Here is a 25,732-nt window from a genome sequence, read left to right as displayed (position 1 = left end):
TCATTTTAAACATATCTCTCCAGACTTTTATAAAGTGTCAGTAGGAGAACAGGTCATGTGACGGTGAACACACTCCTCTCACAGGAACTGGTCTGCTTTGATTCCTGCCTTAGCTATAAATATTTCCCCCAAGATTCCCGGCAACAAAAAAAAAAGCCACAGTGCATAGTCGAAATAAATGGCACTTCATTACACCAAAAGATCAGAGTGGTTATTGATGAGATTTCGGAAATGACCATCCTGGATTTGCTCAAAAAGTTACCACTAAGGGACCGATAACCTACTTCAGCACATAATCCCTCCATTTTACTCAAGTTACTTCCTGACCTCAGATTCTACTTCCTAAATCCTGCACCTGCAATAACTCTCCATCAACGATAATGATATGAATGGATGAAGATTAGTAGTAAACAAGTTTAATATTATAGACCTGGTTAGTTCATGTAGATTAAAAAAAAACCTGCATGCTTTCTGTGTGCTGAATGCAATGTTGAGTGAAATTCTTAACTTGCCATATAGTTTGAATTCAGTGAGAATAAGGAGGAGGTCCCTAGTTTACTGGGGCCCCTAAGGGACCACGCAGCTGGTCCACGATAATTGCTGTGCAAAGGACCGTGGAGAGAATAGACCGTGTAGAAGGTATGGAGACTAATTCCAATTGGTTTGAGCCTTCTCAGTAACCCCTTTGGATGTCATGCTGTTCGACTGGTCCATCCCAGGTGTGTAGGTCCGGTCTTGTGAAACATAAAATAGCATTTGCATCAACACTTGGAGACTTGGACTTGGAAAGTGTTCTCATACACTTTCTGTCATCTGATTCCCAGTCTTGATGTCATTTTCCCTCCTGGCTTTATTTTCTTTTTTCTCCCCTTGTTGCTCTATTTTTGTCATAGGTCGTGGTCGCTCATGTTGGTTTAAAATGGGGAGTATGAACAGGGGTTTGGCGCCACCTAGTGGATGCTGCAGCAGTTACAGTCAAACACAACTAGGGCTGAAAGATATATCGCTATCTTATCGATATCTAGATATGAAGATTCAATATATTAATATTGAAAAAGCAATGATATAAACGATATAGATTTCCACTGCGCTCGCCCAGCATGTACAGCTCTGGAAGTCACAACAAATTTCATTTTTATGATTGCCCTTGAATGCACCGCTAAGGCCAGCCAACCACAAACCTTATGTTGATGACTGGCACTGAGTTCTTATAAATAAAACTGCACTTTCCACATTCTTTTGTATTATGATGTTTGTATTTTTCTGAAAAATGCTCGGTTTTCACTGAACCTGTAGTCATATCGTATCCATATTGAGATATCTGGCATGAATATCGAGATATGAAATTTTGTCCATATTGTTCAGCCCTAAACACAACTATGTTTTGTTACAGTGAAGTGTGTTTTACTGTAGCAGCAGAGGAGCTACTGTATGTGCAGGCTTTTCTGGTTTGTCTGACTTTAATATAACTACGAACTACTATAACTAAATGAACGGAAACACAACTTGAACCCATAAAGACCCAAACAGCCACCATCGACCAAAAGCATCTACTCATCTAAACTGTTGATCCACTAATCCTATAAATATATGTAAATATTTGGTATAAAATGCAGTTTGTCATCTTTTCATGGTCATCAGATATGACCCATTTGGACGTTCAGAGGCTCCACAGTGAATGTGGAAACACTGTCATCTTCTACAACATTGATTCACCAGTAAAACCCATAGAGTTGGATAAATGACAGTAGATGGACACACTGGGTTTAAGTTCAGTTAATGATATGTTTTACTGAAAAAGTCACTATTTCTTCATTTTCTTCTGTTTTGATATAATAACCTTTGAATTTATGGAGAGGTTTTATGAACATCTACATGATCAGTCAATTATACATAGGAAAATGGATGATTTCTACTGGAAAAAATGCAAAATTCAAAGGACAATATTCTAGCAAATGGTGATAAACCACTTAGGAAAGGTTAAATAGTGAGAAAAAATCATTTGGTAACTGCCACAAAAGTTACTTTGGGTCCTTATGGGTTAATATAACTACTATACTACTAACTACTGTAACTAAATGAAGGGAAACACAACTTTAACCCATAAAGACCCAAACAGCCACCATCAGCCTAAAGCATCGACTGATATAAAATGTCTAATTACTTCTGCTCCATTAATCCTATCAATACATGTAAATAATTGGTGTAAAAAAAAAAAAAATTGTCATCTTTTCATGGTCATCAGATATGACCCATTTGGACATTACTGTGGAAACACCATCATCTTCTACAACATTGATTCACCAGTAAAACCCATGGAGTTGGATCAATGACAGTGGATGGACACACTTGTTTCATGTTCAGTTATTGACATATTTTGATGAAAAGGTCACTTTTTCTTTGGTTTTCTCTGTTTTTGATATGTTAACCCTCAACTTTAATCTAAGCCTTTATGAACATCTACATGATCAGTGAATTAAATACAGGAAAATACCTGACTTTCACTGAAAAAATACAAAATACAGAGGATAATATGATAAATGGTGATAAATCACGTAAAGAAAGGTTAAATAGGGAAGAAAAATCATTTGGGAACTGCCACAAAAATAACACTGGGTCTTTAAAGATTAACAGGGATAACTAAGTCCATGCTCAACTCATTTTATTATTTATTTTTTTGAACCAGTTGAACCACAGAGCATCCTTATCTTTTTTTTTTAGGGTTACCCCTCTTCCCAGAAAACATTTACTACTAATGCAGTTACACAAATAAATAAATAAATAAATAGACAATTAGGGAAAAAACAAACCTGTTCCTTAAAGTTTATACTAGTTGTTTTAGAATCAAACTACACTGATCAACCATACATTTTGACCACTGACAGGCAACATGGTATTAATATAGATTATCTGTTTACTATGATATGTACAATATTTTTGGCGTTTTGTGTAGGGTTGTTTGGAATTTATTTTGACATGTGTAAGATTTATAAAAGGTGCTCTGAGGAACTGACATGGGACTTTGTGATCAGTAGAAAAAGATAGGGTAAGGGGACAGGAGGATGTAAGTTGTACTTCATCCCGCTCCTTTTTGAATGTTTGTTTGGTTTTTTACTTTTTTGTTTTTTTACCTTGTTGATTTTGTTCGAAATATAAAAAAAAAAAGACAGTGACCAGAATTATTGTAACGAAAAAGGTACACCATGAGGGAGTCAAAGTAGTAAATAATAAGCCACTCATAATGATGTTAATACCTCAGCCATTTATTCTTAAACATAAGAAAGAAGGGACTTCTCCAAGGTAAGAAAATAACATTGCAATTTAAAATCAAGTGCACTTCAACAATGTCTCCATCTGTAAGGGAGCAGTCCCTTCCTACTGTGTGAAGTGAAATACACAAAATCAAAAACATATCCCAAGAATCAATCTTTACTGTAAGGCTTTGGGTGGGGTGCTGTGTCGTTACTGTTGTAATGCGTTCTGAGATGTCAGTGCAGGTGACAAAGACAGTACACACGGACCTATCCAGTCTACAACCTGTTGAATGTCACCACAATGTTCTCTGACATTTGTACACGAACAAAAACACAAACATGGAACAAGTTAAGACTATGACTGTGTAACAGACTCCAGGAGGAGTCAGGCAGTGGGCTCAGTTGTGCTAAAAGTCCTCCTTTAGCCTTTTGTCAGAATGGGAGCAAGAAGAAAATGAGAGCTGTGGTGTTGGGGCTGTGCCTATGCCAAACAGTATTTGCAAATTACATCTTGTCTTAGTTCGAACACTGAAGTACCAGATGGATGGAGTTTATTGCATCATAGACAATTCAGATAAGTTCAGCCAGATGAGTTTCCATGATGCAAGACATCACTTGTCAGAAACAGAGGGTTTGAGTGTCTTATGTTTTTGCCTACTTAAGAGCAGATGGCTGGATTATGCCACATGGGACTGAGCATTAGAATGGAAATAACAGGAAGTCATTTGTAAGTCAATTTAATGTACTTTTCTGCCTTAAGAAACAAATGGTACCTGGCTTTATTTGCATTACTGAGCAATCCGCCTCCAATCTGGTAATGTGTTCAGTTTTTAGCACTATAAATCACTTTCAATTACTGCCTGGCTGGCCCAGCTCTGACTACTATTATTGGTGACTCATCCTAAAACAATATGGATAATGACACAGTTAGCTAAATGATTAAGACAGAGAAGTAGGTCACAATCGCTCTTTCATTGGACACATCAGAGTTTCCTTCTGTAGAAAAAAAATAACCTTCTTTAGACTAGAATAAAATAATTAACCTAGAATCAACTTGTAACAGGATACATCTAAAGAAAAGTGAACAAAATTTTTTGTAAAGGAGTAAACAAACAGGAAATAATGTTTCATTTGCAAGTCAACACTCAAAACTCCAATATCAAATGACACTATCTATATAATAGCCCAGTTATGAGAGTAAAATTCAGCAATTCAGAATTGCCTTAGTGTGTGTTACATACTCAGTATATATAAGAATGTACATCAATGGCATTTCACATTTGACATTCGCAATAATACATTATATACTGTACCTTGAGTATAACCCACACAATGATGCTGCTACAATGTGAAAACAAGATGTAGCAATATTGATTACAGTGTTTCCTATTCGGAAGGTAATAGACAAAAAACCCTACAATGTCTTAATGAGGCTTTTGAGTTTTGATCTACAATATCACAAATAATTAGCAGTTAAAACACAACTTGTGCAAATTAGTCATTGAACAGCAGGTGGCAGTGTTTATCTGTTACTCAATGCATGACAGTGTTAAAACAGCTGTACAGCCATTATAGAAGTTTCTTTTCATACATACTGGTTTGATGCTCCATTGCTTTTACACAAAAGGAGTTGTGTTAGGTATTCAAACGAGTGTAATCCTCATTTCAGTTACCATATCACACTTGGCCTGACATGGCATCCCAGTGTTTAAGAATACAAGCTTGTGTTTCGGTGTTCAACTAATGTGCAACATCAGTGAGAATAGTGGCTATACTACAAAACACTACAAAAAATGCAGAATAGAAAAATTCTAGCATGGCTATTTTGTCTAACACTTTATGTTTACTAGGCTCTCTACTGACAGAGGGAGTTGCACCTCATGGAGCCTCAAAAACTTGATGACTTAATCAATAAGCATGTTGGTACAGGCAGTTGATGCTTTAAAGTACATACCCTCATCCTGGACCAATTCAAAGGAATTCTTAAAAAAGAAATTTCATTTTCAAAGACATGTAAAACTTTTCATCAAATTAAAGAGAGTTGTTGCTTTTTAGTTTCAGGGGGAGGGCAGTATTGTAGAGCAGATGCTAATATTTGAATGAGTGAAACCCCAGTTATCTTTATGACGTCAAAGCCAATAATATACATTTATAACTGGCTTTTGTACAATAGGTTACTTGGCACAGACAGTCCTGGTGTACAATGTGTTTGTGTTTGAGTGAGAGCACTGAGGTAAGTGGTTCTCCGCCTGTTGCTACATCTCAGTATATATTTTTTTGTTTTGTACAATACAAATGCATGACTATAACTATTTGTTATACAATTTAATTTAGTGGACAGGGAAATCTTAATTGTTGTGTGGTTTGGGGTTCATGGTGAAGTCATGGTAAATAGGTACAGTGTGACACAATACTTGAAAATGATTTTACTACACTTGACAATGGTCTCAAGTATTTGAAGTACTGCGTACAGTTTATCTTGCCAGACACTCCAGCGGTCCCAATAGCTTGCAAAATGTGTGAAATCATGTGTATTACTACACAGATTTTGAAACATTTTCAAGTGTGTGTTTCATACACTTAATTGCATGCGATGACCAAAGGACAGGACTCAGAGTGGACAGGAACAACCTGTGTGTGAACCAGGGCTGAGACCTTCACTGGGAGCCAATGTCACAATGCAACATTGTGAAGCCGCCCCAAGAGAAGCATCACAACTGCACTCATGTTTTAAATCAGCAGAGTTTGAGACAGGCTGCCCTTAAATCTAACTCCCTATGATAATATTACAATCTCTGACTTTCTCTTCTTGCCAATAATGAGTCAGAGGCTACGGTAATACTTGACAGTTCAGTGCGTGTTTTGAGATCCTGTTTAAAGACTGGATTTTATGACAACAGAGTGTTTTATAAAACCATGGTCTAAAAATGGCTGCACTGCATGACCTCTGGCTGTTTTTATTTAAATACATTTCTTTCTTTCCCACTGACCCAAATCTACACACAGCTAATGCACATGGGACTATGTAAAGCCAAAATTATAGAAAACTGCAGTAAAACTCTGCACACATTGTCTCTAGCCAATACAGGTCAACCCTTGAGTAACATACTATTGTTGTGTTCACTAACAGTAAGTAGAGAAAACGAAGGAAATTCCAACCCTAAAGCATTTAATTGAAATTAGAAGTGTAGCAAAATCACTTCCAAGACAGCTGCTGTGCTTGTCCAAACTCAAATGAAAATGATCCAAATGCACGTTTTGAAGCTCCAAATGAACAGATGATGGTAATAAGATGTATACTTGCAATGGCGTGATGCAGTGAGGTCAAATGCAGGATTATTTATATGCATATTATTCTGCCACCTGCATCTTGCTGTATGTCATGAATTCAACTAAATATTTCAGGAACTACCATGGAAACTTAAAATCATAACTGTACAAATCACTTGTAAATACAATATGGTGATTGCAGGCCTCAGCATCCAAGTTAAGCTTTCAAATCCCCGCAGTTATAAGCAAGTTCTGCATAATTGTGATATGAAATATCTCAATTACATATAACATGGTATTTTACATGTACATTTGTATATTGTTGTACATGCAATTTACCGCATGGAACATAAAAATGGGGGTGCTGTGCAAAAGTTGGTTATACTGTAATGTCATATACAAATATAACATGATATATAAGACTTAAGACAAACTGACAATACCTACACATTATAGACACATTGCTGATACATTCATATATGTCAACACATAAATATGTATATACAGTATACATGTATATCTTCATATGTATACAGATATATCAAAGGAGGAATAAATAGTGCCATTAATGAGGTGAGAGAGCCTAGTTGAACTAGTTTGTTTTCTTGTCAAGTCAATTGCAATCCTTCTGGATTTATGTTGCTGTGCCCCCAACCATAGAGACTGAACTCCTGACGCTCTTTACTGACAGCAAAGCTGAAGTGATGCTGGTGATCATCCAGCTACAAAAGTTCCGACTTTCCATCTCAAACTGTCTCCAAAGTTCCCTTATTCTCACAGTTCAACCTTCATGGGAATTTACAACAGCTCCATCTGTCTTGTTCTCTCTAGGGGAGTGACCTGGTGCAGGTTTTAACACTCCCAGCATCCTCTGTGGCACTAGGATCTACTTTACAGGATTATACTTAATATTAAATACAGTGTCTTTTCAAAGGTATTATTGATGAACTACCATTGCCTATATGTAACTACTAGTGTCTGAAAATAGTCATATTTAGATGTGATTACATTCTACAAAACTGATGGGGTATTGACATATATTGCAATGCTTTAGTACTGACAAACAAAAAAGGCTTTGTATTTGGATCCTGTGTGCACATGAAATCGTAATAACTTACGGTATGACACACACTTTGGAGTGAGACAAGTGATATGTTGTGACCTGTGACAAACTGTGTTGATGAAACAGTGGTATTGGATACTGACCAAATGGCTGTGTCAGGGAACTGGCAGTGGACTACTCTGGCATGATGACTGGAACTTTCTGTTGAAAATGGGAGGCATCCATCCCTGCTGATGCATTTGACAGTTAAAAACCAAAGGCCTCTGGTTTAAAGGTGGTAAATTGAGGCTTATGACACCCATATGCAACTGCCACTTTGCGTGTCAGTGATGAGGGAGCATTAGGAGTATATTTCTGAGTAGTTAGCTGGTACATTACAAGAGCTGATTACTTATTTTATAGAGGAATCTTTGGACTTCCACAAGTAATGCCAGGAGCATATCCTGTACAATTCATGCTGGAATGGCAATTAAGAAATGCACGGAGAGTTGCAATAATATACAGTATGAGAAGTTCTGTCTATGATAACTAAATTAAAGCTAAATGGCTACCAGTAAATACTTACTGTATTTAAAAAAAAAAAAAAAAAAACTAAGCCCATTAGTGTTGAAGGTCACATGGTTTTCCCACAGCATATTGATGTCTATAACAGAAACATCTCCTATAATGCAGCAGCAACTAAAATGGAGCCCAGGACTGCAGCTTTTATTACAAGGTACAAGTGGAAATATTCCATTAACTACTTCTACCTGTAATAATAATTCTGTTCAAACAGAGCCATGTTTAGACAGTTTTCAATCAAGTGTTAACTTCTTTAATGCATGATTTATCTGCTGCTTCCCTCATAACGTGGATATATGAGGCCAATACATTTAAATATACTGGAAATGCAACTGGTTCTACATGGGATTTAGTAAATGACTATATCACAATTATTCAATACAAATTCTCGTCCAATTTTTTCCCCATGTCATCACCACATTTGCTTTAGCATTTCAGTTTTGTCCCTCTCTCCCTCTCAGAGACATATTAATATTAAATGCACCAAGTGCCAGGGTAAATATGGTATTTCAAAGAGACTGTTGCATCATGTTTTTGTGTAGCCGATGTATTTAAGTCCATTTATGGTGATTCGACGTGCCAGCATAAGAGTTCAGTTAGTCCACTTTACTCTGCAGGAGTTTGTTGAGTATGCTGCCACAAAAGTCAGTGTTTTTGTGACACCTTGTACAGCTTTGGCTTTTAACTGAAAAAAAACCCACTTCTGAACAAATGCTGATATATACTGTATATATATAATATATTGCCATTCAAGTAAAATACGCTGACATATGATTTTTGCCTGTTTTTCCCATCCTACTTAAAATTAAATAGAGGAAATGACCTCATTTCATCATAAATGACTTTCCTTATCTGAACGGAATTACATAAATATGACAGGTATAAACATTCTCCATGTCAGCAGGTAAATGCGGCTGATACATGAACAAACCATGCAGCTCATTATTTTTAATTAGCTTGACCTTTGCTGTTGTTGATGCTGGCTTTACTGACACCGCTGCTCTGTATCAACAACCGTCTTCACTGCACATAAATGTTAATGCTACCACTTTCAAACTATAGGCCAGAGAGTCTCGGGTGCCGACTGAAATGCTACATAGTGCTACTAGAGGGGGAGGAGGATTTGAATGGTTGAGTGTGTGGAAAAAAATCTGTAGCTTGTGCATAAAACATCAGCCCCTATTGAACATATTTGAGGAATTAAAGTGGACAACTAAGGTTTTGGGGGCTTCTTCAGTTTTCATGGAATGTTTTTTCATCATCTATTTACATTTTGACATAACTTAATATTTCCTTAAACCATACGTCTCACAACATACTTCATGTGATGTATGTTTTGTGTTGCACCATATGAACTGAGCCAAGTAGACAGACATGTCCACTATTAAGGAATTTATCATAGCATTGAGCTGTTTTGGAATTTATGGAGTTATCCCGCTGGCGGAGACATTACTGATATTCCCGGCAGTGGAAACTATGGAATGATTGTGCTATAATCTTCTATTTTCTACCACTATCAAATAAACCTTAAAAATAAAGGTGAAGGTTTCCACCCTTTAAATTTGTGGGAATTGAAGGAATGCTTACTGAGAGCAATTTAGAGCTTTCAGGTCTTTGCAGTGTGACATCTGCACATCAGTACGGAGTTAGAAAAGAGGTTAGGTATTAGTGATCGTGCTCATCAGGAGCTTGTGAAGAAGATCAACGGCCCATTGCAGAGCAGCAGCAAGACGTAGATTGGACATTAGAAATAAACAACAATAAAGATGGCAGATGAGTAGTGTGTCTGCATGTGTGTCAGAATTTGTGTGAGCATGAGGCAGAAATATCTATACTAAGAACCATGTGTATAGATTTGTGTGTTAAAATACCCCTGGTGAGTCAGATGGGTGCTGGTTTGATCAAGGTGGGGTCAGTCTCAGAGAGCAGCTGAAACCTGTGAAAGGCATGATGGGAGAAGATAGGACAGAGAGTCTCTTAATACCACCTTCTCTTGCTTTCATTTGGTCTTTAGCTTGCCCACCTCCCCGTTCAGCTTGCCCTCCTTTGCCAGTTTCTCATTAAGCTGGCACAGTTGGCGCAGAAAGCCGTCATTAGGACCAATTTCTCTCTTATGCCTCACAGTGGCCACCGCCAACCGGGCATCCATTTTATGGCGCAGCATGAGGTAAGCAACAACCATGGTGGGGGAGCGGCTGTAACCCTCTCTGCAGTGTACGTACACCTTCCCTGGAGGACACAGATAGAAAAATAGGACATTAAAATAAGTGCTATATATGGTGCAAGGCTGGTTTAAAAACAAATGTAAAAAAAACAAAACAAAAAACTGTCAGTTAAAGCCATCCATTCAGAGATATAATCATCATGACACTCGGAAATAATCCTAAATTATAAATATATTCTGCATTTAATAAACTGTAGATATTTAAGAGATAAAGAGCCTCCTCATTCTTTTTATATTAAATTCAAACCAGAAAGGTCATGGTTAGTCTGATATACTTTGAGACAATGGTTTAAAAAGTCAAAAAGAGGGATAAGAAGGATAAAGAAGGAAGAAACAAAGTAAAGAGGAGGAAAAAAGAAAAAAACAAATTAAGAAAGAAAACAAAGGAGAGTAAGAGCGTTTGGGGAACATATGCTGTGACCAGTTTTGCCTAGCAAAGCATCTTCTCTGCCAGGAGATGCAAATACAAGACCTGACCTCTGCTGCAGAGTCGGCAAAGTCAATCATCTTCAGCGCTTCCACATTCTACAGCAAACCTACAATCTGCATACTGCAATGTGCACTGTGTGTGTACATACAGGCTGTATGTGTAGTGTACGTCTGCTGAACGCAAGAGGAAAGCGGTGGAGCTATGCATGTTCAGTCATGTGTTTGCTTGTGTTTGTAAATCACAACATGTTTGTGTGCACATTCTGGGAGTTGTCCCTGTCTAACTTACATTACAGATAAGCCATAGTCCCATGAGGAATTCAATTTGGCAACGTTCACAAAGGCTCTGATGTGCCGAGCTCAGGTGAGATCTGCAGATTCTGCACAATATCTGAAACAGAACACCTCTCTGTGTCCCCTCCTAGATTCTCTCGAACATCTATCTCTCTTCTCGTTCTCGTCGTCTTCTTTTCTCCTCTATACTCCACTTAGAACAGTCCTCTGTCAATGAAATGACCTCTTCAATATCTAATCATCCTGCCTTCCACAGATCAATGCTGATTCTACTGTATCCTCTTGTTAGACACACCAGATTTTTGGCTTACTACTTCACTCATTCGTACAATCTATCATCCACCAGCTGCCAATTCCCTGTTTCACTTTCTTGTTCACCTATTCACTTACTTGCAGGTCATGACTATGTTTTTTCTAGTTCTCACTGATTGATGTTATTGATGAAATTGAACTGGAAGTATTTAGTGTGAACAAGGCTGAACAATTACAATTTCATTTACAGAAATTGTTAACAAGAAGAAGGAGGTGCTTGCATACAGATGCCAAATCACATTGTCCAGTTATAAAGGAACATGCACGTTTGGTACAGGTCCCAGCAAAAAATAACTAAATAAAATAAAAACACAATATCATTTTTGTTTCTGTTGGTGTATGTGTTGTGTTGCAAAAACATTTTTGTCCTTTATGATTGAAAATAAAATGTAAAAATACCGTGACAGCCTTAAATATGAGCCTGCGAATACATCTATTGTAAAAGTAACCTCATGGTAAAGGCAGAGACATCAAGCAACAATGCAGCACCTCATTAAAACCCTGACCTCTGACCTTTTCAGAGCTTAGAGCTGTAGGGGTCAGAAAAAGTCAAAAGATAATTTTGTTCCCAGCCCAATGTCAAACTAATACAAAACAGCAGCAAGAGCATGAGAGACGCTCTCCAATTTCTGCTCTCCCTCTATCCCCTATTCACTCCTCTCCTCTAAGCTGCTTTCTGTTACAGTAGCTCTTCACTCCTGATTTACCATACAGTAAGCTGTTCCACAGTCACCAAACTGCCTGAGAATTAAGATGTTTTTCTGTGTCAAACCCATTAATAAATCTATGCCATAAAATACAGGTTCAGCACGCTAATTAGACACATCCCTCACATGTGGTGACAAAAGGGCTATATTTAGTTGGAGCTTTGGGAGAGATGTGGAAAGATTTTTTTGGGGTGGGGAAGAGCTGGGGACTCATGGGATTGATTGTTTCTTATGGTATGAAGTTTCTACTTTCCAAACCATTGCACAATGCTAGATTATCTATCCCACACAATAAAACAAAAAGGCTAACTTAAAACTTACCTTTTGGGTGTCTTCTGAAAGAAATGGAAGGATAGTAGTACACTATTTCACTGCACAGTTCTTAGATCTATATCCCAGTAACAGTTAAATATAACTATGCCATTGTAGAAAACGTGTTTTAACAGTATTGACATCCAGGGACACAACGTGATAATAGAATATGGAGCAAGGCTCAGGAGTGTGTCAGATTTAGACTCAGGGTCATCATATTCAGGGTAATCTCCTGTCTTTACATCACAAATTTACAGCCGCGCAACAATTAGCAGAGTCCTTCCATCAGGTCCACTAAAGGATTTCTGTGTTACTCCATTTGATTCATTTGACAAGAAATACAGGAAGCTTGTTTTCCTTCCTCAACTTAGAGAGACTATTTTTTAAGCAGGGAATACTGAAGGGAAAGGTGTATTACTTTCTCTTTTGATCTCCTCAGCCTTTGAGAGATTTTGAACAGACAGACTCTTCATTCATTTTGCTATTTAAGTGTACATACAGGCAGTGAAAAAACATGCTTTAAATAACATATTTTTACCCAGTCACTGCTGACATCTATGATTTAACTTTAGACTTTGCATGTCCAGTTCATGGATTGGCAGCGACAATTACAAGTACAATTACCAAAAAAACGAATATTTTCTATATTTTTCATAATTTGATTACTCAATAGTGTATTAGCTAAAATAGCAAGCAAAACTGACCTTTTTTCAGAGTTGATTAATTCTCATTGTATGTCTGTCTTGTTATAGACCAACTTAAAACAATTCAACTAATTCACTGTCTAGCTAAAGGGTTAAAGAGCCACCAGAAGAGTTGACATTGCAAATCAATCAATACAGCTTTAACCAATCCAAGTCATTTTCATGTTCTCTATCTTGAAAGGTGTATATCTATGTGTATGAATTAAAAAAATATATATGCAAAAGATGAATATCATCTTTCCTCACTTGCGGGAAAAAGTGTTGTTGTGATGCTCTCCAGCAGCACTGCACCTGTATATAATTAGATCAACAGACTTCAACATCACCGATATGAGTCTAACACTGCTGATGTTGTCTTCTACTGACAACCTCAGCACTGTGGTTATTAAAGTGACAAATCCTGTATCCCAGATGACAAGACAACAAAACAGAATAGACTCACCTTTGCCATTATTGTGTGCTAGAGCCTTGTCAATAAAATCTGCCCCCTCCTCAAAGAAGGCACTGAGGTTGAACTGCTCGGTGTCATTGGCCTGGATACCATGGTATGTGATGCCTGTGCCGGTGTAGAAATCTGCACTGGTGTTGACATGCATGAAGGAAGTGCCCTCTGCCATGTTGAGGACATGTGTCACTCCGAGTTTCTGAAGACGCATTGTATTCTGGGCTACAAACCTGGATGAAAAGAGGTTCAGTGTTAGAGTGAAACAGTAAAAACTAGTTTTGAATTTTTCATTAGTTTTTATTTTGCTTTCAGGTTGGTATTGATGTCAATTTTAATTTAGTGCAGATGTAGCTTTAGTTGTATGTTGAGGAAGTTTAGCTTTGACTTAGCTTTAGTTTTTAAGCTATTATGACAAAGGTCCTCATTTATAGAAGCTGGAAAATACATAATGAAAGACTGAGTGACACTAAATATTTAAATTATTAAATGTCCCATGTTGTGCAAAGCCATTTTTATTCCTGAACACAAAGTTAAATTAACTTTTCTTGACCTATTGGAGAGTTTAGTAATTACCACCTGGAGCTAAAGCAAAACTTCACGGTGTAACTTTACCCCATTCTGCAAAATTCAGAAAATTACTACAAAGTCCAAAACGAGCTGAAATGGAGGCGATTAGTGTCTGAATGTGTAATGAATGTGAATGTGTGCTGTGGATGTAAGACAGGTGTAGGTCAGGGACATCTGTATGACAGAGAATCAAATTATACTTACGCAGAGCTGTAAGAGACTCTGAAAGTTAGAGTTTTTACTACTGGTTTTACCACCCAAGAAAGCCCTGCTAAGCACATTTACATGTATACTATATTTAGAATATTTTCACAGCCTATTCTTTATCATACAGTCCTTTCCCACAGAGACCTGAAGTGGTCATTAATCTGCAAATACAAAACGTGCACTTCTGCAGCCTGTGGTGTTAGCTATTTTAGTTATTTTTTATTATTTCTCACAGTCCAACCAACAAACTAATTAACCCAATTAACACAGCAGTTATATGAGCCAAAATAACTGTGCCCATGAGTCCAGATGTTTACAACAGAGCAATAAAAACAGCTTCAGTTCAATTTGTCAGAAAAGGAATGTCATTTGGCAGAATCTGACAAAAGAATAGGTGGATTGATTTTTTTAAATACATATTTCATGATGGACAGTTGTACTAAAACTATACTATAAGTACAACTACGTAATGAAATGGGTGGGCGGGCTCAAAAAGAATCTCAAACAGGACGTAGCATATTTTCCACATTTTTTTTTTTTTATCTTTACAGCTCAAAAAATAGGTTTTAATGTTTAGTACCCCATCAAACAGTCTAAATCTAAAAACATGTATTTCATTCCATTTTATGTTATATTTTTCATTGTATTTACAACTCATCTGTTTGAAAACTGCTGTTCTGTTTTTTTTGTGCTAATTTTTTTTTCTCTTTGTAAATTAATTCTAATAACCCTGGGTTGGTAACAGATTAAGCACCGATAAAGTCAATAAAACTTTTGTCTATGCAGGTGTTCAAGCTGTGAAAAACCTCTCTGCAATGAGAAGTCCCTAACCTAGTAAAATGCCTTTGGTGTTGCTGCTGATGGTGAATCAAAGTTTTCTTGTGACAAAAACAGTGAGTACAACAGAACAGCACTAATAAAAATAGCTGACACATATGTTTTAGTCATTTTGTCAACATACATAGCACATATATGGCAGTACATTTATTACATTACAGTATCTATAAAAATACAGAGCCGAACATTCTATGTCTACATGTCTTTCAAAAAAAAAAAAAAAAAAAAAAACAGCTGTGGATATTATTCATCCTCATATTAAAAGTATCTGTTCCAAATTGTTAAAATTGTTAACTTCAGCAGGACAGGAGCAGCATTGTTTAGCCACATGATCAATATATTCAGAGACAAACAAAGTATTGTGTGGCACACAGCTGGCAAACACAACACAGACACACAAAGCAGATATTAGTAGACATGATGTACACACATGGATGATGGCAAAACACTTCCCAAAAGACAGGCTGGCATAAACGAACAGATTACAGAGTTGATTCACGAGAGAGGCAGATCACAAACAAATGAAAAAAATGAACTCTAAAGAAGTTAAATTACTATTACTCCAATCAGGAAAGGAAAGGAGGGTTAAAGGGTATTTCCTAATACTGCTCCCGTCCAGTAGCCTCACCTTCATCTTCATCTACTTAACTTCCAGGAAACTATACTCTGCCCTTGTCCTGTTCTATAGTACTGTCTCTAAGATCTATAATGTTGTATATTAGGTCTTTACAAAGCTAACAAACCCATAAAGATCCCAGCTAACAAACCATAACACAGGGAAACAGGGTTTGGCTGCTTCGGCCTGTGTCTGGCAAAAAGCCACAGGCCACTGATACTGTCCAGCCTGCCGTGGCCAAAGGCATCAAACATTGATTCTGAATAAAAGACTCTTGTATGTGTTGTCTTGCAAAAACAGTTTATGGGCTATTTAGTGTTACAGTACTAATTAGACAGTTGAAGAGAATTTATGTTTAAAAATGTAGCAAAAAATAGGTGCATGAAAAGGAAGTCTGTGATGCATGTAATAATGCCTCTTTACTATTTTGATCTTAAATTAGAAAAAAAAACAGAACATGGTTGCAAGTGGATATACACCCATTAAAAGTCAAAATTATGGCACAAAATACCAAAGTATGTACACTTAAATACACAGCTAGCCAACAAATCCTTAAAATTGTTTTAAAATATTAACAGCATTAAATCATCTTTTGTTAAACCAACTCAAACCAAAGAGCCATAAATCCTAAAATAAAGCGCTCATACTGACAGTGTTGTGTGTGTTTTATTGCTATATCTGCTTTCAGTCAATATGAGGCTGGTGAGGCAAGGCTAGGTGACCCTTGGACAGCTCCCTAGAGGAGGCTGCAAAGCCCCTCCACAAGATCTAATAAAAAAAATACCTCACAGCCACCTTTTTTATGGCCACAGGAGTAGAGATGAAGCAGCCCATCTGCCTGTGTGTCAGCTATAGGGCGTGAATGCTCTGTGATGAAGCAAAGCAAAGCCCCATGAGGGCTCAAATCAGCCACACAAGGCATTTACATTTCTTCCCCCTTTTCTTTTCTAACAGTGAATGGATCTAAATTTAGACTAAGTGCAAGTGTGTGGGCTAAGGTGATCAGTAAATATTGTGATGTACACTATGAGCACTTTCTCTCCATCACACTGGCCTCATAATGCACAAAAGCGGATGTTCATTTAATACTGGGAGGCATCTGTGCATTGAATTCTGTCTAAGCAGCACTGTTTCCATTTACTGTACTTTTACAGTACAGAATGCAGAGGCACACTGGGTTCAAGTGAGTCTGAGCCAATGGCATACTTCCTATTTACCTGCCCTGTCCCAGCCTCCTCACCCTGGGATCTGCAGTCCCACAACATCCATTATTAAAGACAAGCTTCACAAAGAGCCAAAGTGTTTCTCAAACCAAACAACCACACCTCAGCTCTGTCCCTGAGCTGCATACAGCAGCACTTACACCCAGCTGAAGAAGATATTAGTTAAGAAATTTGCATTTGTGCTTTATTTTAAAGGTAGAAATATGATGGGATATTATAAAACAGAAAATGATTAAATATATAAAACAGCAGGTAATTTTATCATAAGGAAAAACAGCTTGCTACGTAGTGTTAAGTTGATTAGACCAAGGTTTAACTGAAAAAGAAAAATGGAAAACTACATGTAGCAGTGTAAAATAAGCAGAGGCAGAGCATTGAAATAAAAGTGACAATAGCTGAGTAAAGACTGCAACAAACAATGCAAAACAAAGCAAAATGATATAGAACCACAAGTAAAATCAGCTTTGAACTTTGTTTTAGTTTTCCTTCAGTGTTAATGGTTCATGGTGTATATGTTTAACATGGCGTTGTACAATATGGGAACTTTAATAAACAATAGTTTTGTTAATAATATTCAATGTAATTTTTTTCTTTCATCCTTAAAATTCCTGAAAAACTACATGAGAACTACAACTAAATCAAAACGTAACTGGAACTAGCAGATGCCTCAAATTAAAACTATAAATACACTTCATTACTTTTTAGTCACAAAACGAAGTAAAACCTAACTAAAAGACATACATAATAAATCTGGTCTGGACTTCAGTCACTGATTTAATTTTCAGGTTAACTTTTTTTTTTTTTTACTTTTATTGAGCTTTAGCTTGTTGTAACCAAATTATACTTTTTAGCTAGTACCTAAAAATCAGTAGTTAAAATCAATATAAGTAAGCAAACTAAGTCACAATAAAAACTATTTTTAACTTAATAAATCATTACTCCTCTTCCATGTTTTGTCAAATTAACCAAGTCCAAAATTAAGGACATTATCAATCTACTCTCCTAGAATAACAGGGAAAATGGAAAATAAAAAATTAAACAAAATAAACCACCTGACCTACCATTACAATGCTTTTCAATTTTTCAGTTCTTTGTCAGTTGACTGCTGAATTGTGTGTCATGGATGATGTTAATTTGTTTTTACATCATAATGAAATCAAAATGAAACATGATTCAGAACTGATTTTTGTTTCCAAAAACTGTCATAAATGAGCAATATCATTAAACAATACAAAAACAGCACTTGCAAGGATGTCAATGTACACTTGTTGAAAAAAAAACATTAAAGGTGTTATATGTAGTCTTGATACATACATAATTGTTGTTGATTGTAACAACAAGAGGAAACTACCAAAACCATCAATGACTCAATGCTAAGTATCCGGTGTCGGTTCCGGCGTACAACAGAGGCATAGAAGCCGGGAATCAGATGTTCAAAGCAGATAAAGTTTCACTTTCGGTTTACGCCAGTTACAGAACACACCCCCACGTATATACCGCCGGCATTGTTTTGTGAAGATGGTCTGTTTTGTTTGTGTTCTCTTTTAAAACTTGAAAGATTTTACCTGCTGGTCAGACTTTTAGTTTAGTTTTAAATATCTGTACCTGTTTTATTTATCTGAAACAGTTGTATAATGTTCTTCAGCATATCTGTCATGTTCAACTTCTGACAGAAAATAAATCATATTTAACATCAAAAATAACCTTCTCATGTCTTCACAACTAACTTGTGAGTAACGGAAAATTTAAGCTTGACAAAACTCGTGATTTGACTGAATATTGTCTGATATCTAAAAAATTATCATTTTATGATTTTTTTTTTTACATATCACCCAGCCCTATGTACACTTGTTCAAAATTTAAAAAAATATACAGGGCTCAAAATTAACTTTTTGACCTAGGAGCACTGTGCTCCTAACCCTAAAAAGTTAGGAGCACAGGCTAAAATCTAGGCGCACCACTATTATATAAAAAATTTGGAGAACAAGCAAAACTCTTGGCCATACCAAGTAATATTCCTATATGTATTTAAGCAATGTTAACAACCTAGAATAAAGTATTTGAATAGAGTATGAAAGAAAAAGCTTACATTGACACAGGTGCAAAACAATTGTCAATGTGTGGTATATACTTTAGTTGGTTCTTGGAGAAGAAAGACGAATCACACCATTATTTGCAACAACCAACTTTTGAGGAAGAAACTTTTGACGAATCATGTACACGTCTGGATACCGCTTGTTGTTTATTCATTAGCCCCTCGATTCGCTGGTTACGGTCAGCTGATCATGTAGCAAGTTGATTCGCGCAACATGATCATCTGACTTGCAGGATACATTACGTCATGGGAAAATACTTGGAACAACGCCAGCGCTACTAACCGGGTTTGGCGGGAGATTGTTTCAAACGTCGGTGGAGTTATTTGATCCCTTTGTTTATGCCGCCTGCGCATGCGAGGGGGCGGGGACTAGATTTTCCGCTTCAGTCAGCGGGGCGTGGAGCTTGTTTATTTTCAGCTGACGAGTTTCTTCTGCAGCCATTATTCTAGGCGCACGTATTAATTTTCACTCATTTTTTTATTGGCGCACCGTGCGATCGTAATCTCAAAAACAGTCGCACTACCGAAATTCTCAGGCGCATGCGACCGTAATTCAGTCGCAGTCACGAGCCCTGATATATTAAAGGGGTTATATGTAGTATTGATACATACACAATAGGAGGAAACTACCAAAACCACCAAGGACTCAATGGTAAGTATCCACAGACTGTATCGCTCACAGAGGAAAGTATAAAGCTCAGGGTTAACACACATTTGTATTATGGTTTCATCAAATTTATGTCTTCAAACAAAAACTCATAGCTGATTTTTTGACAGTCGATAAACCAACTTGGTCTTATAATCTTCAGGTGTCAGCTGATAGTTTACATTATAGGTCTGTTAGCTTTGCTCTGTTTTTAGACAAAAAACAGCCACAGTTAAACCACAAATCACCTCGGTTTTCTGCACTGTTTGTGTTTTCAGTAGTAGCACTAAAGGTTTGTTTGGAATCGTCCAAACAAGGTCAGAACTGTCACAGTTTAGCCTGAACTAGGGATGTCCCGATCCAATCTAAAGATCGGTATCGGCTGGCGATCTGGAATTTTTTACAAGATCAGATCGGAATTAGTCACGAGATCATGAGAAAGTGCAAAAATTACACTAAAGTTATTAAGAGTCAAAGGTGTCATACTTGTTTTAGTTCAGGTTCCACATTCAGCCCAATTGTGATCTCAAGTAAAATAATAGCATAATAACCTATAAATAATGACTCCAAATTTAAATCAAAAATTTCATTGTAAAAAGACGGTATCAGATCAGTATTATATCGGTATCTGCAAAACTAATCCTAAAAAAAATCAGATCGGAAGCAAAAAAATCCAGATCGGGATATCACTAGTCTGAACCATGGCTCAACAAACACTGAACTTAAAATAATTAAATCACATTATAATTTAAGAGGAAACGCTATGATTTCAGCATCCAACTCCATTCCTTTCATTTAGAGCTGTGTCCAGTGGTGAAAACAACAATAATGCTTCTAGTTTTTATTACTAATGTCACTTTATTTGACTCTAAAAGTTGTCTCTTAACGGTTCTGATCTCGTCACTTTCTGATTTGGTCAAAGGCCCCGTGGCGTTAGTTTTCCTCATCATTGGAGATTGGCAGCGTAACTCACTACTCCCTCTAGTGGTCACATAGATCACTAGCCCATTGGTGTAAATACAGTTCAGTTCATACCTCCACAATCCAATACCCTGGCATCTTTGGCAGAACTTCATAGCTCTCTCTTCTAAACAATGTAATGATAATTTTAAGACATTTTTTATATTTTAAAGCAGAAATACTAGCCTACATAAAGTCTCTTTAAAGGAATTCAAGACTCACTGATGTGCAGTGACTGATGGTACATATTCACAGGGTATATATATCACAACAAACAAACAAATAAACAGATTGCATTTTGAGTTTATGTTGAGAAATTAAGACCAATTACAGAGCTTTTGAACTAGAAACACATGATTAATCAAATTAGGTCAATATATTTCCCCAATCTAGTTTACAGTACTAGTGTTTATAATGGATAAGTGCATAATTTTGCTGACCAACTACACAATTGAAGTTTAACAGGATTCTGCTAATAAGATACATCAGCAGAGAGACTCAGAGGGTCCCAGTGGACAAAGTACAGGCTTTAGTCCACAATCAATACCGCCTCTGTGTCTGAGCCATTTGTAATATCTCATTACATTACACAACCCTTTCATCTTGTTTGGACAAATTATGATATGCTTCAGTAGTACCATATTTTATTAATTACCATAGAGAGCATGGCCTCTGATGAAAGAAAAGGACTTGTTTGAACCATTTCTCTATTTTATACTCTGTTCCTCATAATCAGCAAACAAATGTTCCCAATCAAACATCAGAATAACTTCTTCAGAGACATTCATAACCATGTCCTGTGTTTCAGAGCCTCTCTTTCAGGACTGTAGAACTGTGTGATCAGTTATAGCAAAGCACAGGACTGCCAGCACTTTGTTTTTGAGACTTGGCCAAGGAGATTGGCATATTCAGATTGATTCTGTTGTAGCACTGAAGTACAGTAATGTGCTTGTATTCTGTCCTGCCTCCCCACCCTCCACTCTCTTGGCAATCACTGGAGCCAAGTGATGGACTACAAAGAGACACTGGTTTCTCAGGGGCATCCCAGGATTTGTTCTAGACCATGAATCCATAATGTGGTATTAGAAGCTTTTATTAGAGTTCAGCCAAAATAAAATTTAAATGATATTTTCTCTAACCTTCCCACAACAGATGCAATACTGCAGAACTAGGGTGTTTTCACATAAAGCTACACCTGAAAGACAGATTTAAGACATATTTCCTTCTAGACAAATATTAAAGTCCATTAGTCTTTATTGCATTAATGCTTAAAAAAAATCCCAGCGACTGTTAATAACAGCTGTCAATTATGAATTTATTCCATGTAGCAGGGGTGCACGGATGGGCATAGTCAGGGGACTATGAACATGTTGGGTGAAATAAAAAAACAACTTTAAAATAGACTTATTTTGTCATTTGTAGCTGATATATAACTGTTTGGGAGTCCTAAAACCAACTTCACTGTTTCTAAATGATGTCTACAAAAAAAAAAAAAAAAAAAAAAAAAAAAAGAGACATTAATTTTCAGTGTTTTAAAATATTACATTTGACGTCCACATTTATATCTTTTGTCTCATACTTTACTTGCCCAAGAGAGCACTGGTTTATATCTCAACCTAAATGATTGTAGGTTTTAAACATTATTTATCCTTTTAATTATTTACTCCTAGCATGATATTGGGATAATATTAAATCATTTGTGCTTGACAGACAATTCTGATTACCAGCCTTGAAGACTTGACAATTTACCCTACGTAACCATAATTACTTTACCCTACGTAACCAGACTTCTCTCCATATTGATATCCCCCAATCCTAGACCAATTAATTTTTTTTCACCAAAACTGCAGGAGCTGCAGTCAACAATACACTATGGTAATATTAATTTTGGCAGCTTCAAGTGAAAACAGCAACTTTTGACGTGCTGAAAAATTCGACAATTTTTTATTTTAACCCTATGTAACCAAGATGTTTTTCACAAACATTTCAGTGAAAATGGCTGAAACTGACAAGTAACTTTGCATGACCTCAGAGTACTAGAAATATCCTTTCCATCCATATATTACACTTATATGCCAGGTAAATGTAGGCTGACTCATCATCATCTGAACAATTTTTTTACCCTATGTAACCGATTGATCATGCCCTGATATAAAAAGATAAGTCCTATCCCTTCTGGTTGTGCCTCATGGAACCTTATTTCAGAGAAAAATTATGTATTACAGTCAATGGAAAGAGAATTTTTTTTTCTTTTTATTCCTTTTGAATCGTGAAATTACCCACACACATATGTCGCTGTCTGTCTCTTGAAGTCATGAATTACAAAAAGCCAATACGTAATCATGGGTTTTTTGCCCAACACTGTTGAAGCTATCAAATACTGTGGCTTTAGTAATAATTTCCACCTTGTTCCTGCCCCACTTCTGTGCTTTGACAGACCTTTTATCCCTATGCTCCCTAAAAATGAGTGTTCTGAGCCTCATATGCCTTGAAAATCTTCAAATAATGACATTATTCTATTGGGTTAAATTCATCAATGTCAATAAAACAGACCTGACATGAGTTGTACAATGTGTACGGTATACAGGAAGCAGGAACTGAGAAGCTTGTTGTGTGTCTTTATCTGACGCACACAGACACTTTTCATACACAATCTGCACATACTGCACATACCAAGTACCAGCATCTAGCCTTACTGGAACATCAGGCTGTAAATTCTTGAAGAGTCAGCAAGTTCATTACAAAGCCAATAGGTCACAATCATCCAACAACCACAGATTTATGGCTGTAGTCCTATGTTTAATACACAGTGTGCTATACACATTGTGTGTTAAAGCACTGCCTCATGTTAAATCTTAGAACTTCTGCAATGAGTAAATGTGCCAGCCCTTTACAATACTTTGGATTGCACAATAGGTTTAGCAGTGTTTTTTTGTTTCTTCACAACTTGGGGGTTTAGGTAACGTTTGAAAAGATGTATCAGCTTTAATATATGGCCTGCATACATTTCTGCTTAGATGCTTCCCGCTCAGGAGTTTAAAAAAAAAAAAAAAAAAAATCCACATTATCATTGTTTTTGCAGTTTAGTATTCCAATAGAAATCTTTAGACTGAACAGGAACAGGAGCAGCTTGAGGAGGACCTGATTGAAGACCGTGATGGTGGAAGATTGATTGAGAAAAATAAGGTCTTTGTCTCATCCATCACATATCAATCTGGGCGTGTTTACAAGGCTGTTGAGCCCTTTGAAACGGGAATCGACTCTTGCATTATTATTATTATTATTATTATTATTATTATTATTATTTTAAGGCTGTGTTACACAATAGACACCTGTGTGGCTGCTGAGGAGAGCCCGCTCCGTGCTACACAGGCTGATATTTTGAGGACAACCAGTTATTTGTTAGTAACAACAGGCTGTCGCTTCGTCCATGACAAAGACAACAAAATAACACTCCCGCCCTTGTGCGCGTGCTGTCCGACATGCGACACTGTTGTCATTGTCTGGACGAAGATGACGCCTGGCTGAAGAAGAGGAGGAGGAAGAGGAGGAGGAGGAAACGCTGTTATCTCCAAACCTGTCTTACCTGTCAGTGTCAAACACCATAACGAACATTAGGAATTAAACGAGCTGAAATGACTCACGCGTTGCCGATGTAAATCCTGGGGAACACCTCGTTGAAGTGCTGTGTCGGTAGGCTGTAGAAGCCGCTGCCGTCCGACAGGAGCTCGTTGAGTTGTTGAACGGTAACCTCGGTGCTTGGAACCGGGACATCAGCTGGTGGTTGCTGCTGCTGCTGCTGCTGCTGTTGTTGTTTCGTAGGACTCTGGTGTTTCTTCATGGCTCCTCTTCTCACAAACTAATGTTAGATGACAACCGAAGCCAGACTCGTGCTCATTTTCCGATTGTTCAGCTGCATTTTACCTCCGCACGTGAGTCGTGCGCGGTCTAGTCTACAAGGTGTCTGACGCGAGCTCTACAGCTTCTCCCATCAGCGTCAAGACGCACAGCGCACGTAAAGCACACTTCCGCTTTCAACTTTCAAAGTAAAAGTCACGGACTTATTTTCTGAACTGATTTTCTCAAACTTAGAGTGAGTTTGAGAAAGATGATGTGATCTTTTTTTTTTTTTTTAAACTCATAAAGACTCAGTGTTATTTTTGTGTCGAGTCTCAGATGATTTTTTTTCTCTCTATTTAACCTTTCTTTAAGTGATTTATCACCATTTATCATAATATTATACTCTGTATTTTATACTTTTTTCCAGTTAAAATCATGCCTTTTCCTACAGGGGTTGGACAACATAATGGAAACACCTTCACCTCAAGATGATAATGCCCCAATCCATACAGCTAGAATTGTTAAAGAATGGCATGAGGAACATTCTAATGAAGTTGAGCATCTCGTATGGCCGGCACAGTCCCCAGACCTCAACATCATTGAGCATTTATGGTCAGTTTTAGAGATTCAAGTAAGACGTCGATTTCCACCGCCATCGTCTCTAAAAGAGTTGGACGGTATTCTAACTGAAGAATGGCTTAAAATTCCTTTGGAAACAATTCACAAGTTGTATGAATCAATGCCTCGGAGAATTGAGGCTGTAATTGCCGCAAAAGGCGGACCTACACCATATTAAATTATATTTTGTTGATTTTTTAAGGTGTTTCCATTATTTTGTCCAACCCCTGTATGTTTAATTCACTAATCATGATCATGTAGTGGTTCATAAAAGCTCAGATTAAAGTTGAGGGTTATTATATTAACCCTTTCATGCATAGGTCACTCCAGTGGACAGTTCTTCTCCAGCTGTTCTCTTGTATATTCATGGGTTTTGTTGTTTTAGTTCCATATCAGCCAACACAGCGAACACTTACGCTCCATCCCATAGACTGACATTCAGACCATTACTGTGACTTTGCTGTTCTTGATAAACCTGATCTACACTAACATGTTTAAGTGTAAATCAATTGTTATTTGTTAGACAAGAAGTTTTTTTTTTTTGCATA

At 37.1% G+C, this 25,732-nt stretch overlaps 1 protein-coding gene across 1 annotated transcript; it reads right to left on the bottom strand.

Moving 5' to 3' along the window:
* Window positions 1–3,242: 3,242 nt before the first annotated feature.
* dusp3a (dual specificity phosphatase 3a) lies at window positions 3,243–24,740 on the bottom strand. Its single transcript, XM_030122257.1, has 3 exons — window positions 24,371–24,740; window positions 13,573–13,805; window positions 3,243–10,377 (listed from the first exon to the last, which is right to left on the bottom strand). The coding sequence occupies exons 1-3, from the start codon at window positions 24,565–24,567 to the stop codon at window positions 10,148–10,150; spliced, it is 660 nt and encodes a 219-aa protein (XP_029978117.1). The 5' UTR covers window positions 24,568–24,740; the 3' UTR covers window positions 3,243–10,147.
* Window positions 24,741–25,732: the final 992 nt, after the last annotated feature.

Source organism: Sphaeramia orbicularis, chromosome 19 (assembly GCF_902148855.1).
Source record: "Sphaeramia orbicularis chromosome 19, fSphaOr1.1, whole genome shotgun sequence".
Lineage (NCBI taxonomy): Eukaryota > Metazoa > Chordata > Actinopteri > Kurtiformes > Apogonidae > Sphaeramia > Sphaeramia orbicularis.
The sequence above is the reverse complement of the archived record's forward strand: the minus strand, read 5'-3'. Positions and strand labels throughout refer to the sequence as shown.